General features: G+C 38.3%; 1 protein-coding gene across 2 annotated transcripts in view; it reads left to right on the plus strand.

The window, feature by feature from the left end:
* Nucleotides 1–13338, plus strand: part of NKAIN2 (sodium/potassium transporting ATPase interacting 2) — an 809225-nt gene that overhangs the window by 390747 nt on the left and 405140 nt on the right. For both annotated transcript variants that reach the window (XM_032793396.2, XM_032793397.2), the window contains exon 3: nucleotides 12118–12198. In XM_032793396.2, the coding sequence (XP_032649287.1) occupies nucleotides 12118–12198 (81 nt within the window). The remainder of the gene's footprint in view (nucleotides 1–12117; nucleotides 12199–13338) is intronic.

Here is a 13338-nt window from a genome sequence, read left to right on the forward strand (position 1 = left end):
GATATCTAAAGATACATGTTACCTGCATATTGATATGCTAAAAACCTGGCAAAACAATGATTCAGGCACCTATTCTACACAGGGATGGTTATTAAAAGATGGGTATAGAACAAACCATTAAGCAAATGTTTAACTGATTACCTGTACCACCTTTCTGTTTTTATAGAATTTATTAAATAGCCTTAATGACAGCAGCTAATAGTATAGGATATAAGAAGGCAAAAATGGTATTGGGCTATGATTTGGCTACATAAATTTTAAAAAATGATGGCTGTATAACCATTTAAATTTTTTGAATCAAATTACACAGACACAATAGAAAATAATACATGTACTCAAATACTGTCTTGGGAAGGTGACTTTGTTTATATTTTTGACTAAATGTCGCTCAGAATAGGGCCTGGCTTGTGCCAATTAGTTATCTGCTCTGCTGTTGCTGCTAACATAATGGAGAAAAAACATTCCAAAGCTACACTGCAAAACATTTTGTTAAATTGCTTACATTCGAATTCACCAAGGTCTCCTTCCCAATAGATCTGTGGTAGTCAACCCTTTTAACCTACTTGTCAGTGAATATTAGCCCAGCATCTAACTAATATGTCTAACTGCCTAAAATAAGCTCCTACATTCATGAATCCTATGTAGTCTAAGTGCAGTACAAGAAACTTGCATATTTGGTCTCATTTTTTGTCTGTATAAGGACATAAAATGAACTTGAATGACAGTATGAAACTATTACGGTAGACACACGTACAATTCTACAATCTTAGTTAACGGTAAGTTGTAGTACTCTTGATTGGAACCTGTTCCAAACAAAGGAACACAGTAACTCTGAGACAACCTTTACAGAACATACTCAAGCATGTAAACTTCCTTATTTATTAGGCACTCCATTTCAAGAAGTCGTCAACTGGCTGATCTGGTTCATCACCCAAAATAAAGTCACTGTGTTACTTATCATACACCAATTCAGCTGCAGCTTTCAGCTCAGTTTCTGCTCATAATAAGAGATGACACTGCAAACACAGAAGGATTGAAGGATGGACATGACTATATAAATTGGTGGAAAATAGAAAGACAGTTAAAGGTGCCTATCCAAAAAAGATACTTGATGTAACCAAGAAGACTTGCAGGTGGCTGATTTAGGACCTGTCTTCTCCCTTCCAGGTTTAGCTTTTGAGAATCAATGTGCTGAAGGAGACAGGCCACTTTATCTTATTTCTGCTTCATAAAATTGAAAGGGACCTCAAAAGGTCATCTAGTCCAACCCCCTGCTCAAAGCAGGGCCAATCCCCAGACAGATTTTTTACCCCAGTTCCCTAAATGGCCCCCTCAAGGATTAAACTCCCAACCCTGGGTTTAGCAGGCCAATGGTCAAACCACTGAGCTATCCCTCCCACCTGTTTGATTGCTCTCCTTGGAGGTGCTGGCATAGAGCAATCAGATGATGACATACACTTCTTCCAAAGATTCATATGTCCCACCAAAATGAGAGTTGTCCTCTCTGACTATCCTGTCAGGAAATGAGACATGAGGTTTTGAATTCTTACAATTGAGGCTGGAGTTTTCCAGTCTCTGTGTAACGCACAAGCTGGTGTGACAAGACATAAGACATGTTAGGCCATAACTGTTGGTACTACCATCTTGGTACATAGGTTGAACACTAGTTGGTTTACTGCAGTCAGCAATTTACCTCCACAAGTTGCTTTCCCTGGGCCCCTTTGTGATGTACCACTTGGCCAATTTTGCAGTTATGCTTGCTCAAGTTGCAGTTTCTCCAGCAGTACTCTTCTAGCTGCTGAAATGTCCATTTTAAAGTTCATATAATTTATAAAGGCCCTTCATATTCTTGATGCTCTTTAAACTTGTTTTAACAATCCATTATACAATGCAAAGTCACTTCAAAAACTGTCTTTCACCAGCAGGCTGGAACAGCTGTATAAATCTTCCATTTCTGTTCTCCTTGTTTTAACAACAATGGTAGGCCCTATGTGTGGTGGCGCTGAGTCCATGTATTATTAACCAGACAGTTACATTTCTGATTATTCCACTCTTTGGTCAAGTGTCCTTATAAACATATTACTTGGTTTACTGCCTCTTTCAGCACACGTGTATTTTACTAATTTGATAGGAGATTGCAAATATTGTACTGACATCTTCACTATTACTTAAACTAAAAAAAACTATATGAATGCAACTTTTCTTTCCTACAGCACTGCCCATGAGGTAGATACTTTCACTAAAGTTTGCAATATCTTGCCAAAAGTTCAATCTCTTGGATTTAACTTCCCTTTTATAGATATTTTAATTATCATATTAAAATTCTTCAAGTTCCCCATTTTACTACTATATCTGGCATGTCATATATCAAAGTTTGGTATTTATTGAATTTTTTTTTTCATTCAGAGACCAGGAAAAATTGGAAGTATCCCTAGCTACACCAGTAGTACACTCTTGTGAAAGATTGTAACATTCTGAGTTTCCTCTGATTATTGAACAAATCTAGCTGTTAGACTGTGGGTTTTTGTTCTCTCAGCCCTCAGTTCTATATTTTCTGAAAGGTTTTGATGCTTGAGCAATTCTTAATAGTCAGAACTCATGATTTTTGGGACCTTAGTTTTTACATTACACAATCTTTTCTTTTAGTATGGTAACTTAATAGTAGTCAATAATTGTTGCTTATTCACCTTATCTTGATTTCCACATCTTCTCTTGTTAAGGTAACTAAAAGATCAGGGCAGGAAATTGTTTTCCTGTCCTGTAGATATTTGCAAGAATTAAAAATTGTCCCCTCTTGAATTGGGACAAAAAGTTAAAATGTTAAAACTATTCACCAACTGAACAATAAATAAAATATGTTGGGTAAGTCAAAATATTTTGTTGTGATAATTTGAATTAATTTGAATTTTGATTTTCTTTTTCATTAATCTTTCTCAGGCTCATTAGCTTAAATTTTTGAAACAAAAAGTAATTTTGAACCAGGAAACGAATTTTTCATGGAGAAAATGTCAAAATGAAACATTTCAATAAATCTTAAACTTTTAACATGACATTTTTTTCAAGTTGGGAATGTTGTCCAGCCTGACCCTGTTTTATAACCAGTTTTAGTTTTGGTCAAATCAGCATTTTGACAAAAAAAAAAAACTGCGACCACTCCATTAGTGAAGAACACAACTATCTTAACTTTACCGATTCAACTTGCATAAAAACTCCCTTTTCCCCCCATCATACTTAAACATCAAGCTATTCCGATGCAGAGGAAAGATAGGAGCCACAGGAGACCAATGTGGCTGCACAAGTTGCTTTTTAGATATTTAAAAACCAAAAGGGATACATACAGGAAATGAAAGGAGAAGCATGTCACCAAGGAAGTATACATGGGAATAGCACAACTATGTAGGGATAAAATCCAGAAAGCTAAGGCAAAGAACGAGTTACAGCTTGCAAGGAATGTTAGAGACAACAACAAATACGTCAAATAAAAAAGAACCATCAAAGACCACGTGGGTCCGCTGCTCAATGGAGAAGGTGAACTGGTAACGGAAGATAATAGGAAGACAGAGTTGCTCCATGCCAACTTTGCTTCAGTCTTCTCACAAAAAATCACATGTGATCACATGACTAGCAAAGTTACCATAGACTATGCAAGGAAGGGATACAGATTGGGATAAGTAAAGAACTCATCAGAGATGTTCTGACTAAAATGAATGAATTCAAATCGGCAGGGCCGGATGCTATTCACCTGAAGTAATTAGCTGAAGAAATCTTAGAGCCACTAGCGATAATATTTACAAACTCATGGATGACAGGAGAGGTCCTGAAAAACTGGAGAAGAGCTAATGTAGTTCCCATATTTGAAAATGGGGGAGGGGAGAAAAGAAGGGACCAAGGAACTATAGACCAGTCAGCGTGACTTCAATACCTGGAAAGTTACTAGAGAAATGTATAAAACATTTAATTTGCAAGTACCTGGAGGATGAAGGGGTAAATCACTAGCAGCCAGCATGGATTTACCAAGAACAAATCATTCCAAACCAGCCTGATTTCCTTCTTTGACAGAGTAATTGATTTGGTGGATAGGAGAAGTGTGGTGGACATAATATACCTGGACTTAATCAAGGCTTTTAACACAGCCCCACATGATATTCTCATAAGTAAGCTGGAGAAATGTGGGCTCAACAGAAATACCATTAAGTGGATATATAATTGGTTAAACAACTGCAAACAAAGAGTAATTAATGGAATGATGTCAGATTGGAAGGAGGTCTCAAGTGGGGTTTCACAGGAATCTGTTCTGGCTCCAGTGTTGTTTAACTTCCTTATTACTGACCTGAGCATACTGATCAAATCTGCAGATGACACAAAGCTAGGGAGGGTGCTAAGAAATTGGAGTATAGAGCTGAAATTCAGAGGGATGATGATAAATTGGAGAACTGGGCAACAAAATGAAATTCAGCAAAAACCAATGTAAGGTGCTACACTTAGGGAAGAAAAAACAGATGACAAATACAAAATGGGGGAAACCTGGCTTGGCAACAGCACTGCTGAGAAGGATCTGAGAGTTGTGGTGAATCACATCCTCAATGTGAGTCAGCAGTGTGATGCTGTTGCAAAAAAGAAAATGCAATTTTAGATTGCATTAACAGAGGCATAGCATGCAAGTCATGGGAGGTGATAGCACCGAGTAGAGCAGTACTGGTTTAGGCCTCAGCTGGAGCACTGTGTCCAATTTTGGCCGCCAATATATAGAAAGGATGTAGAGAAACTGGAAAGGATCCAGAGGTGAGCAACAAAGAAGATCAAAGGGGTGGAATGCCAGCCCTATGAGCAAAGGCTGAAAGAACTGGATATGTTTAGTTTGGAAAAGAGGAGATTAACGGGGGATATCATAGCAGTCTTCAGATAATTGAAAGGCTGCTAATGAAAAAATGGAGAAAAGTTATTCTCTTTTACCATAGAGGGCAGGACAAGAGGCAATGGGTTGAAACTACAGCATAGCAGATTTAGATTAAATCTCAGGAAAAACTTCCTTAGTACCTTGGAACAGACTCCACTGGGAGGTTGTGGTAGCTTCTTCAGTGGAGATTTTCGAAAGGAGGCTGGATAGCCATATGTCTTGGATGGTTTAGACAGAACAAATCCTGCATCTTCATGGGTTAGACTAGATTTGTGGTCTCTACTAATCCTATCATTCTATGTACTAAACTTGTGAAGCACATCCCCCGGGCTGTGCCACTTTCCACAGCCCCCATTGGCCTGGAACTGCGAACTGCAGCCAGTGGGAGCTGCTGTCAGCCAAACCTAAGGATGCTGCAGGTAAACAAACCGTCCCAAGCCACCAGCGGATTTCCCTGATGGGCTGCATGCCAAATGTTGCCAATCCCTGAACTAGACAGTCACTACGCACTTGAATGAACTGTCACAGAAAGGGTGTCTTTTATCACTTATCAGCAGTGGGCAAACTTTTTTTCACAAAATGATGACTGACCTTTCAGTCCTCATTCTCAAAGGAAATGTGCACCAACACCTTAAAAAAAGAAGTCTGGAAGCTTAAATTCACAACATTGCTAGATGCTAAAAACCATGGACTGAACAGAGATGCTGGATTTATGGCTTATTGCAACAATCTGTAATCCAATAACAGCATCCCCTCCAGCTGCCTCCCCTGCTTTTCTTTCCCTGCTATGACTGGAGAAGTATTGGCATGCCACTTCACCTTGAAATATGTGTTAACCAGTTATGCTAAACAATCTATTCCACCTTGTATTTAGCTGTGGCACTGAGTACATATCCCAGACCTGAAGGAGAGCTCTGTGGAGACTTGAAATCCTGTGTCTCTCACTCTCAGACATTGGTCCAATAAAAGATATTACCTCATCCATCTTGTTTCTCTAATATCCTGAGACCAACATGACTATAATAACACTGCATAGTGCTGACCTAGTCCATCTAGAGAGTCATATATGAACATAAATATTGTCTCTTAACTGTGAAGGCAGAGTGAATTGTATTGATCAATGTCTCTCAAGGTTTCAAGGAAGCCCTACTAACCATAGGTAGGTTTGGTAAATAGGTTTCTGGGTGATAGTTGTAAGTGTTTGATAGACTCTCTTGCAGAGCTGCAGTGATAAGCTGAGAGCGGAGATGAAGGACTAGAAAATTATGCAGGGATCAGACATCTGGTATGAACCAGATGCTGTGCCAGCACTCCTCTGAAGATTTAATTCTCCAGAATCCGACATTTCATTTCATTTTGGGGGGGGGAGGGAGAGGTAGGGCAGAGAGTCTTTTACTGTTATGGTTGTGACTAAAACCTTAAAAATGTGAACTGAGTGTAAACAATGCAGGGATATCCATGTGAGTGTGCCGAGAACTTGGGGCAATAGTTCTGAGAAGTCTGAACTGCCCCATTCATCTCAATAAGATGCCAACTCAGATGTCACTTTATTTATATTAATATCAGTAATGTTATTTAAATTATTTCATTCCTCAGAAAAGATGAGGGAGGATAACACTCTTGCTCAGTTTACTATGAAATCTCATTTTGGTGCTCATTTTGGCAGTGTTTGGATTAGCTCTATTCCTTCTTTTTTTCTTTCACAATCAACATGGAGCTAAAGTCAGAGTCCAGTAGAGCCCAGAGAACATACATGAGCACATTCTAAACATCTGCACAACCTATAGTGAGTGTCTTCTCATTTTGGAAAGTCACATGGGAAAAGCTGATTTTGTAGGTGGAGCTTGGAAGAGTACCATCATCTCTTGCCTCTTCCTCATCTGACTGCTGAGTATTGCAGCTGCTATAGTATATGTTTTCAGCTTAATTGAGAGAAATTTGCCATTTTAAATACGTAAAAATATAACAAACCAATCCTTTGAACACACAGAGCATCAGAATTTAATGTTGATTTTTCAGTTATAGAGGCATAGGAACATAAAAACAACCATACTGGGTCAGACCAAAGGTCCATCAAGCCCAGTATCCTGTCCTCTGACAGTGGCCAATGGCAGGTGCCCCAAAGGGAATGAACAGACAGGTTATCAAGTGATCCATGCCCTGTCACCCAGTCCCAGCTTCTGGCAAACAGAGGCTAGGGACACCATTCCTGCCCATTCTGGCTAATAGCCATTGATGAACCTATTCTCCATGAAGCTATCTAGCTCCCTTTTGAACACTATTACAGTATTGCCCTTCAAAACACTCTTTGGCAAGGAGTTCCATAGGTTGACAGTATGTTGCATGAAAAAATACTTTCTTGTGTTTGTTTTAAACCTGCTACCTATTAATTTCATTTGGTGGCCCCTTGTTCTTGTATTATGTGAAGGAGTAAATAACACTTCCTTATTTACTTTTTCTGTACCACTCATGATTTTATAGATCTCTATCATATCCCATCTTAGTCGCCTCTTTTCCAAACTGAAAAGTCCCAGTCTTATTAATCTCTCTTGTTCTATACCCCTAATCATTTTTGTTTTCCTTTGCTGAACCTTTTCCAATTCCAATATATCTTTTTTGAGATGAGGAGACCACATCTGCATGCTTTATTCAAGGCATCATAACGATTTCTGAGGAACACATGCTCTTTGTCTGAGGATTTTCAAAATAATATGCAAAGGATCAATCTCCAAACTTGTTTTCACTTAAAAGGTATTAAAAGGGAGTTTCTTTCCATATGGGGAGGTAGCATGGCAAGGACATTGGACGCAGGGAGTCCAGAGACCGGGCTTCTATTGATAACTTTGCCACTGAGTATGGAACTAAAACGAGTCATTTAATCTTTCTATGCTTAACTCTCCTAGTCTGTAAAATATAAGTAATTTTCTTCTTATCAGATGCAGAGCTCATCAAGACAATATGTTGCAGCCTCATCAGTGAAGTGCAGAGCTCACAGACCAAATCTGGTCAGAGGGCATCAGATCTGGTCAGAGAGCAGTTATCAGTGATGTGACATTGTCTGTCTTTGGCCACAGCCGCATGTGGGATCCTCTCAACGGTTCCAGATGTGAAAGCTGGCTACATATTGATCCTGGCCCATTTGAAATCAATTCAGAAGGGCCCATGAGCACATGGTAAATCTAAGTCAGATATACCGATGTTTGGGTCAATTATAACAGATTGATTTCTGACATCAGCTGCAGACCATTCTTCATGCCACATTGATGTGTCAGAGAAATCTGGGCAGGGTGAGTGAGCCCACAAGTGCACCGTTGGGTAGTCCAAGAGGTCCATGTATAGTGGTAGGCTTGGGTATGCCCTGATCATCTCAACCATTCTGTCTATAACATCAACGTGATAGATGTGTGGAGGAATGATGTTAACACAAGAGCTACAGTACTGATGTGAGCAAATCATACAGTTATGATGTACATATTGAGTGTAATTGTGTGTCAGTCTAGCTTGACATAAGATGAATGGAGCTAGACTGCAGCCTGGTATTCTGCTGTAGAATAACAGAGGGCTAAACCAAGTGATTGGAGAACTGGAGCATTTTCTCCCCATGAAGTGCCGACCAATTTGCTTAGAAGATTGTTATGGACCTTCACCTTAGCCACAGATTTCCTCAGGTGGTTAAGATATGTGAGAGATCTAGGATTTCTCTTAGACTAGGTGGGATTTGAGTTTCAAGCACTGTCCATTGTGGAAGAAATTCAGTTCTTGGCCTGCTCTGGTATTGTAAAAATGGAACATACTCAAAACTTTTTACGATAATGACTTTTAACGCTCAAATGTCTGTTTATTATTCCTAAAGCTAGTTTCAGATTTTTCAAGTTTATCAAGTTGCTCTAGGTTTTGCTGTCTTACCATCTCAGAATGCTTTACTTCCTGTATAGCTGTGGCTAGGGTTAAAGCTCACTTCAGTTGTACCTGATGTGAAACATTTTTTTTTCCTGTGAACTCAGTCTATTGCTGATATTGACATGTTTTTAATTCCAAAAATCAGTTTTCAGCCAGTATATGCAGAACTCTTATTCAACATTTTTTCCTCTGGTTCTTGAATTCTCTGGTGAAAGCATGCTCTTTCATAAGCCATATTTCTCTGGAGTATAAAGCATGCATCAAACTTAGCCAGAACTCTTCCATAGTCATCTCCGTGATTGTCTTCAGTAAAGTCAAAGGGTTTAAAGATATGCTCTGTCTGCTTTCCCGCAGCATAAATTAAAGAGGATACCTGTACATCTCCAGTTTCTTTATGCAGCTTTTTTGCAATTTGAAATCTTGCAAAAATACTGCTTCCAGTCTGTCCATTGTGAAGGTTTGTCAAAGATGAAGTTCTCTGGGGCATTGATGAGTGGCATATTGATGATTCCATTACAGCTTATGCCTTCTTTATGCAACTCTTTTCACTGAAGGAAAGAATTTTGATTGGCTTCATGGATTGGTACCAATGTTCCTCACAAATTAGGAATAACTGTAATTAGCATGTAAATCTTCCACTTTAGCCTTCCAGCTGTATTCCTTTCAGTATAGAATTTCACAATAGCAAGACGGCAATTCTCTCCTGGTTGTAGTTATTTACCCCGGTTACATCTTCTGTCTGGTAGTAATCAAAGGTGTGCTCATTGAGGTTCTTGGCTTGTTGATTTCTGGCTGTTGTATCTTCATGGTGGTCGCTGTCAGATAGTGCAGCTCCTTAGAACTCCCAGATGGGGGAAAAGCCAAACAACTTTGGCTCCTTGAAGATTTCTTATAAAATGTTTCTAATTAGCTACATATATTAGACAGCACCAGAGGGATTTGTTCCTTGTTGCAGACCTTCAGTGTCGAATTTCCAAAATGATTAGCTGCAGCTCATGAGACAAAAAGCAACATTTATGATTGCATGTGATCCAGAGATAAGAGATGTGCCAGATCTGAAGCAGTTGAAATAACTGCCAGTGGGGAATGGGAGCATCCTTGTTTTTCGAGATAATTATGCTCAATACTCATCTCCAAATATTCAGGTAGCAAACACTTAACATGACATTTTCACTTGTAGGGGGTCTTTAAAATAATTTGAAAGCTTTTTGTTATGGTTGTCCATTAACAGCAGATGTTTGTTTTTAAAAGTTCTAAAATTCAGATGTTGGCAGTTTGAATGATTGTGACTAGACAGTTGAAAAAAAGAAGTTGTGTTTTTATTTTAAGCATAAGACGCTCTGTTACCACAAACAAATCCAAAGTGGCTTACTGCATTGTATTGATCCATCACTGTGTGCTTACTTTACAAGGTATTTTTTAAATCAGCTACTGTATGAATACAATATGGAAACAGAATTCAGAATCTTCAACTCAGACTACCTCCACCAGAGTGCATGTGTAAATAATCTCAAAAATAAAATAAGAAGGTTATGTTCGTGAAGCCTTAATTTTGCCCTCTTCTTGCTTTGGCATATCTGACCTTTGGCATTGGATAGTAACAGTGCTGTATTGTGAAGCAACCTGCAATAGACTGAATAGCTCAGTATACCATTACTGAACAGGTGCCTTCTTATTGTCTTCTGGTTGGATTTTTAAAAACACTGACATGACTTAGTCCCATTGACTTTCAGTAGGTATTGTGCTAAGTCACGAAGGTGCTTTTGAAAATCCCATCCTTAGAGAATGAACTTGTATTATCTATCAGTCAGAAATCAGCTTGCTCATAAAGAGTAATCTAAACCTTAAATCTAAACATTTATTTAGTCTGCTAGACTAAAGCTTTATTTGTTTTCATTTTAAGCAAAGGTTGCCTGTCCAGTAGTCTGGCTGGCTGGCTGACAATGATTTAATTATCAGTAATATAAAAGTTAATAGCTAAATGTAAATGTCTTGATATAGTCACATGCAAGAATTTTCAAATAAAGTTAGAACAAGATTATGGAGGCCGATGCTTCAAGTAAAAAGTGGTATGACAGACCATATGCAAATAATGAAATATCACATTTAGAAGTACAAGCAACACACCACAGGATTAAAGGAATATAATGTGTATGGCTTGAGGAAAAGGAAACAAAACAAAGGGGAATGTGATAATTTTGTGAACTCTTGAGAGGCAGAGGACATGGGTGGCATAACAAGAGGAAATGGTCTTGAACTAAAACTGGGCGGAGAAGAGGGGATAGTTTATATTATACTGGTTTATGAAACAACTCTCACATATGTAATATCATGGGCCCATAGAATGAAAATACCAAACACACAGATTTAAATCAGGAGTAACTAGCAAATAGGAATAAGTCATTAGAAAATCGTTTGCAGATGTTAAAGTTTATTAGACACTGGAATAATTTATCAAGGGAATTTTTTGAGGCACTAACACTAGGCATGACTAGACAACAGGTCAGAAATTAGTGTAGAAGATCTTCAGTAGGTTGGGAGGTGGCATATTCAAACCTAGAATGTATGATATCTCCATTAATGCAAAAATGTTACCATATATATAAATGTGGATAGAAAGGCAGAAGGAAAGTGTACCTTCTTTACTCTCATAAAATATGCATTTTAGAAAATAGATAACACAAATCACTGAACAGGTTTTGCTTAGGCTTTTCTACCTTCACTGTCCAGTATAATTCAAACTCAGACGAAAATGAACATTTTCAATGTTGTATTAAAATGAACATTGTGAACAGGGTGCCAGATAGTTTTGTGTAATGGTTTGAAATGCCATAAAATACATTTACAGTGAGGCAGCTAGAATTCCCTCTGGATTCCTCACCAACATAACACAACTAAAGAAGAAACCTCTTTCAGATATTCCATCTCAGGTATGGTACAGAGTCAAGTACATGCTGGGATAGGATTTGGGAATTTAGTGAGTGCCATTTGAATAAGCATATAGTGCAGATGCAGGCACTAAACCACACTTAGGTAATGCCAAAATGTGTCTCATTGCTCTGATACTAAGATTCTTCCATAACTAGGAATAAAACAAAATCAAAATGAATTTGAAAATTAAATTTCAGGACCACCACCTCTCCTGGGATGCAGAATTTCTAATGTGAATAAGCACTAAGCAGCTCTCACCAGTTTGTGGCTAGGGAAAAGGAAACATTTCTTCTTGCTTTTATTTGGACAAACAGTTTAAGCTTTATTTAAGTTTAACTCATCTGATTTCAGAATTAATAATGTATTATTTCTCTCTTCTTCTCCTGCAGTATGCTATCTGGCTAGTCTTCTGGGTCACATGGAATGTATTTGTTATCTGCTTCTACTTGGAGGCTGGGGATCTTTCAAAGGTAATTTACCATCTGATATGTCTAAGCCATCAGTACATTATTAACATGCCCCCATTCAGAGGCTAAGTCTTCTGCTACTTATCCTCTTGGCATCATTTAAAAGAGTTTGCATGATGAAAATTTCGCATATGCCATATATATTACCATTCCAAATCCCAGACAACTGAGGTATTTGTGTTTTTTATATCAACTATACTTTTAAAGGAAAACTCACTTTCTTCTGGCAGTAATTCAGTGCAAATGCCACCTTTGGGAGAGATACTAATCAGATTTTATAAATACAAAGGGAGATTTTCACAATTGCTGTCTCTAGGGTAAACGTGTTCTTTTTGTATCATTTAACTTGCTTATTGCTTTGCTGAATTCTTTCCAGGGGCCTATACTGCAATGTAATAATGGTAAAACAAGGTATCACTGGTTAAATTAAAATGTAAACTGAGATGTCAGGATAGACTAGATTGTGGAATTGACCTCAGTTTGTTACTCAGAATCCTAGATGACCCAAGAAAAAATTCACAGAAAAGAAGGCATTTTTCACTCTTATTTCACTGTGTAAGTGCTGCCTCTCAAAGCACTCCCCGGAATATAAGTTCAGTGTACTGTTCAACCGTATCTTGTATTCCCATGTGTGCTGCTCCTGCAAAAGACTGGATTAAATCCTAGGCTATGTCTACACTTAAGACGCTGCAGCGGCACGACTGTAGCGCTGCAACTGTGCGCCATTGTATCACTTGAGTGTTGTAAGTTTTCAGTTTAAACCAGCCCCTCGTCCTGTTGAAGTCAATGGTAAAATTCACTTTGACTTCAATAGGCCCAAAGTTCACTCTCTGAGGTGCTTAACTTATTTTTAAGAGGAGAAGATATGTCATACTTTCTGCCTTTGTAGCTTTAGATAGACCAACTCTATTAAGAGTTGGGCAATGATGTAACAAATACAATGACCTTCCGGACATTATTTTTTGTTACAAGTGCTTTGTGTATTGCGAAGTGAACTATAACAGATGTTATAAGAAGCTAGTTATGCTTCTGGCATCATATACAAACTAGTATTTTATTTATTTTAAACTCATCCCCCTTAGACCTGCTGCATACATTGGCTAGTCCCTGGGTATGAATGAAAATGTGGGGTGCTTGTTGTAG

Source organism: Chelonoidis abingdonii, chromosome 3 (genome assembly GCF_003597395.2).
Source record: "Chelonoidis abingdonii isolate Lonesome George chromosome 3, CheloAbing_2.0, whole genome shotgun sequence".
NCBI lineage: Eukaryota > Metazoa > Chordata > Testudines > Testudinidae > Chelonoidis > Chelonoidis abingdonii.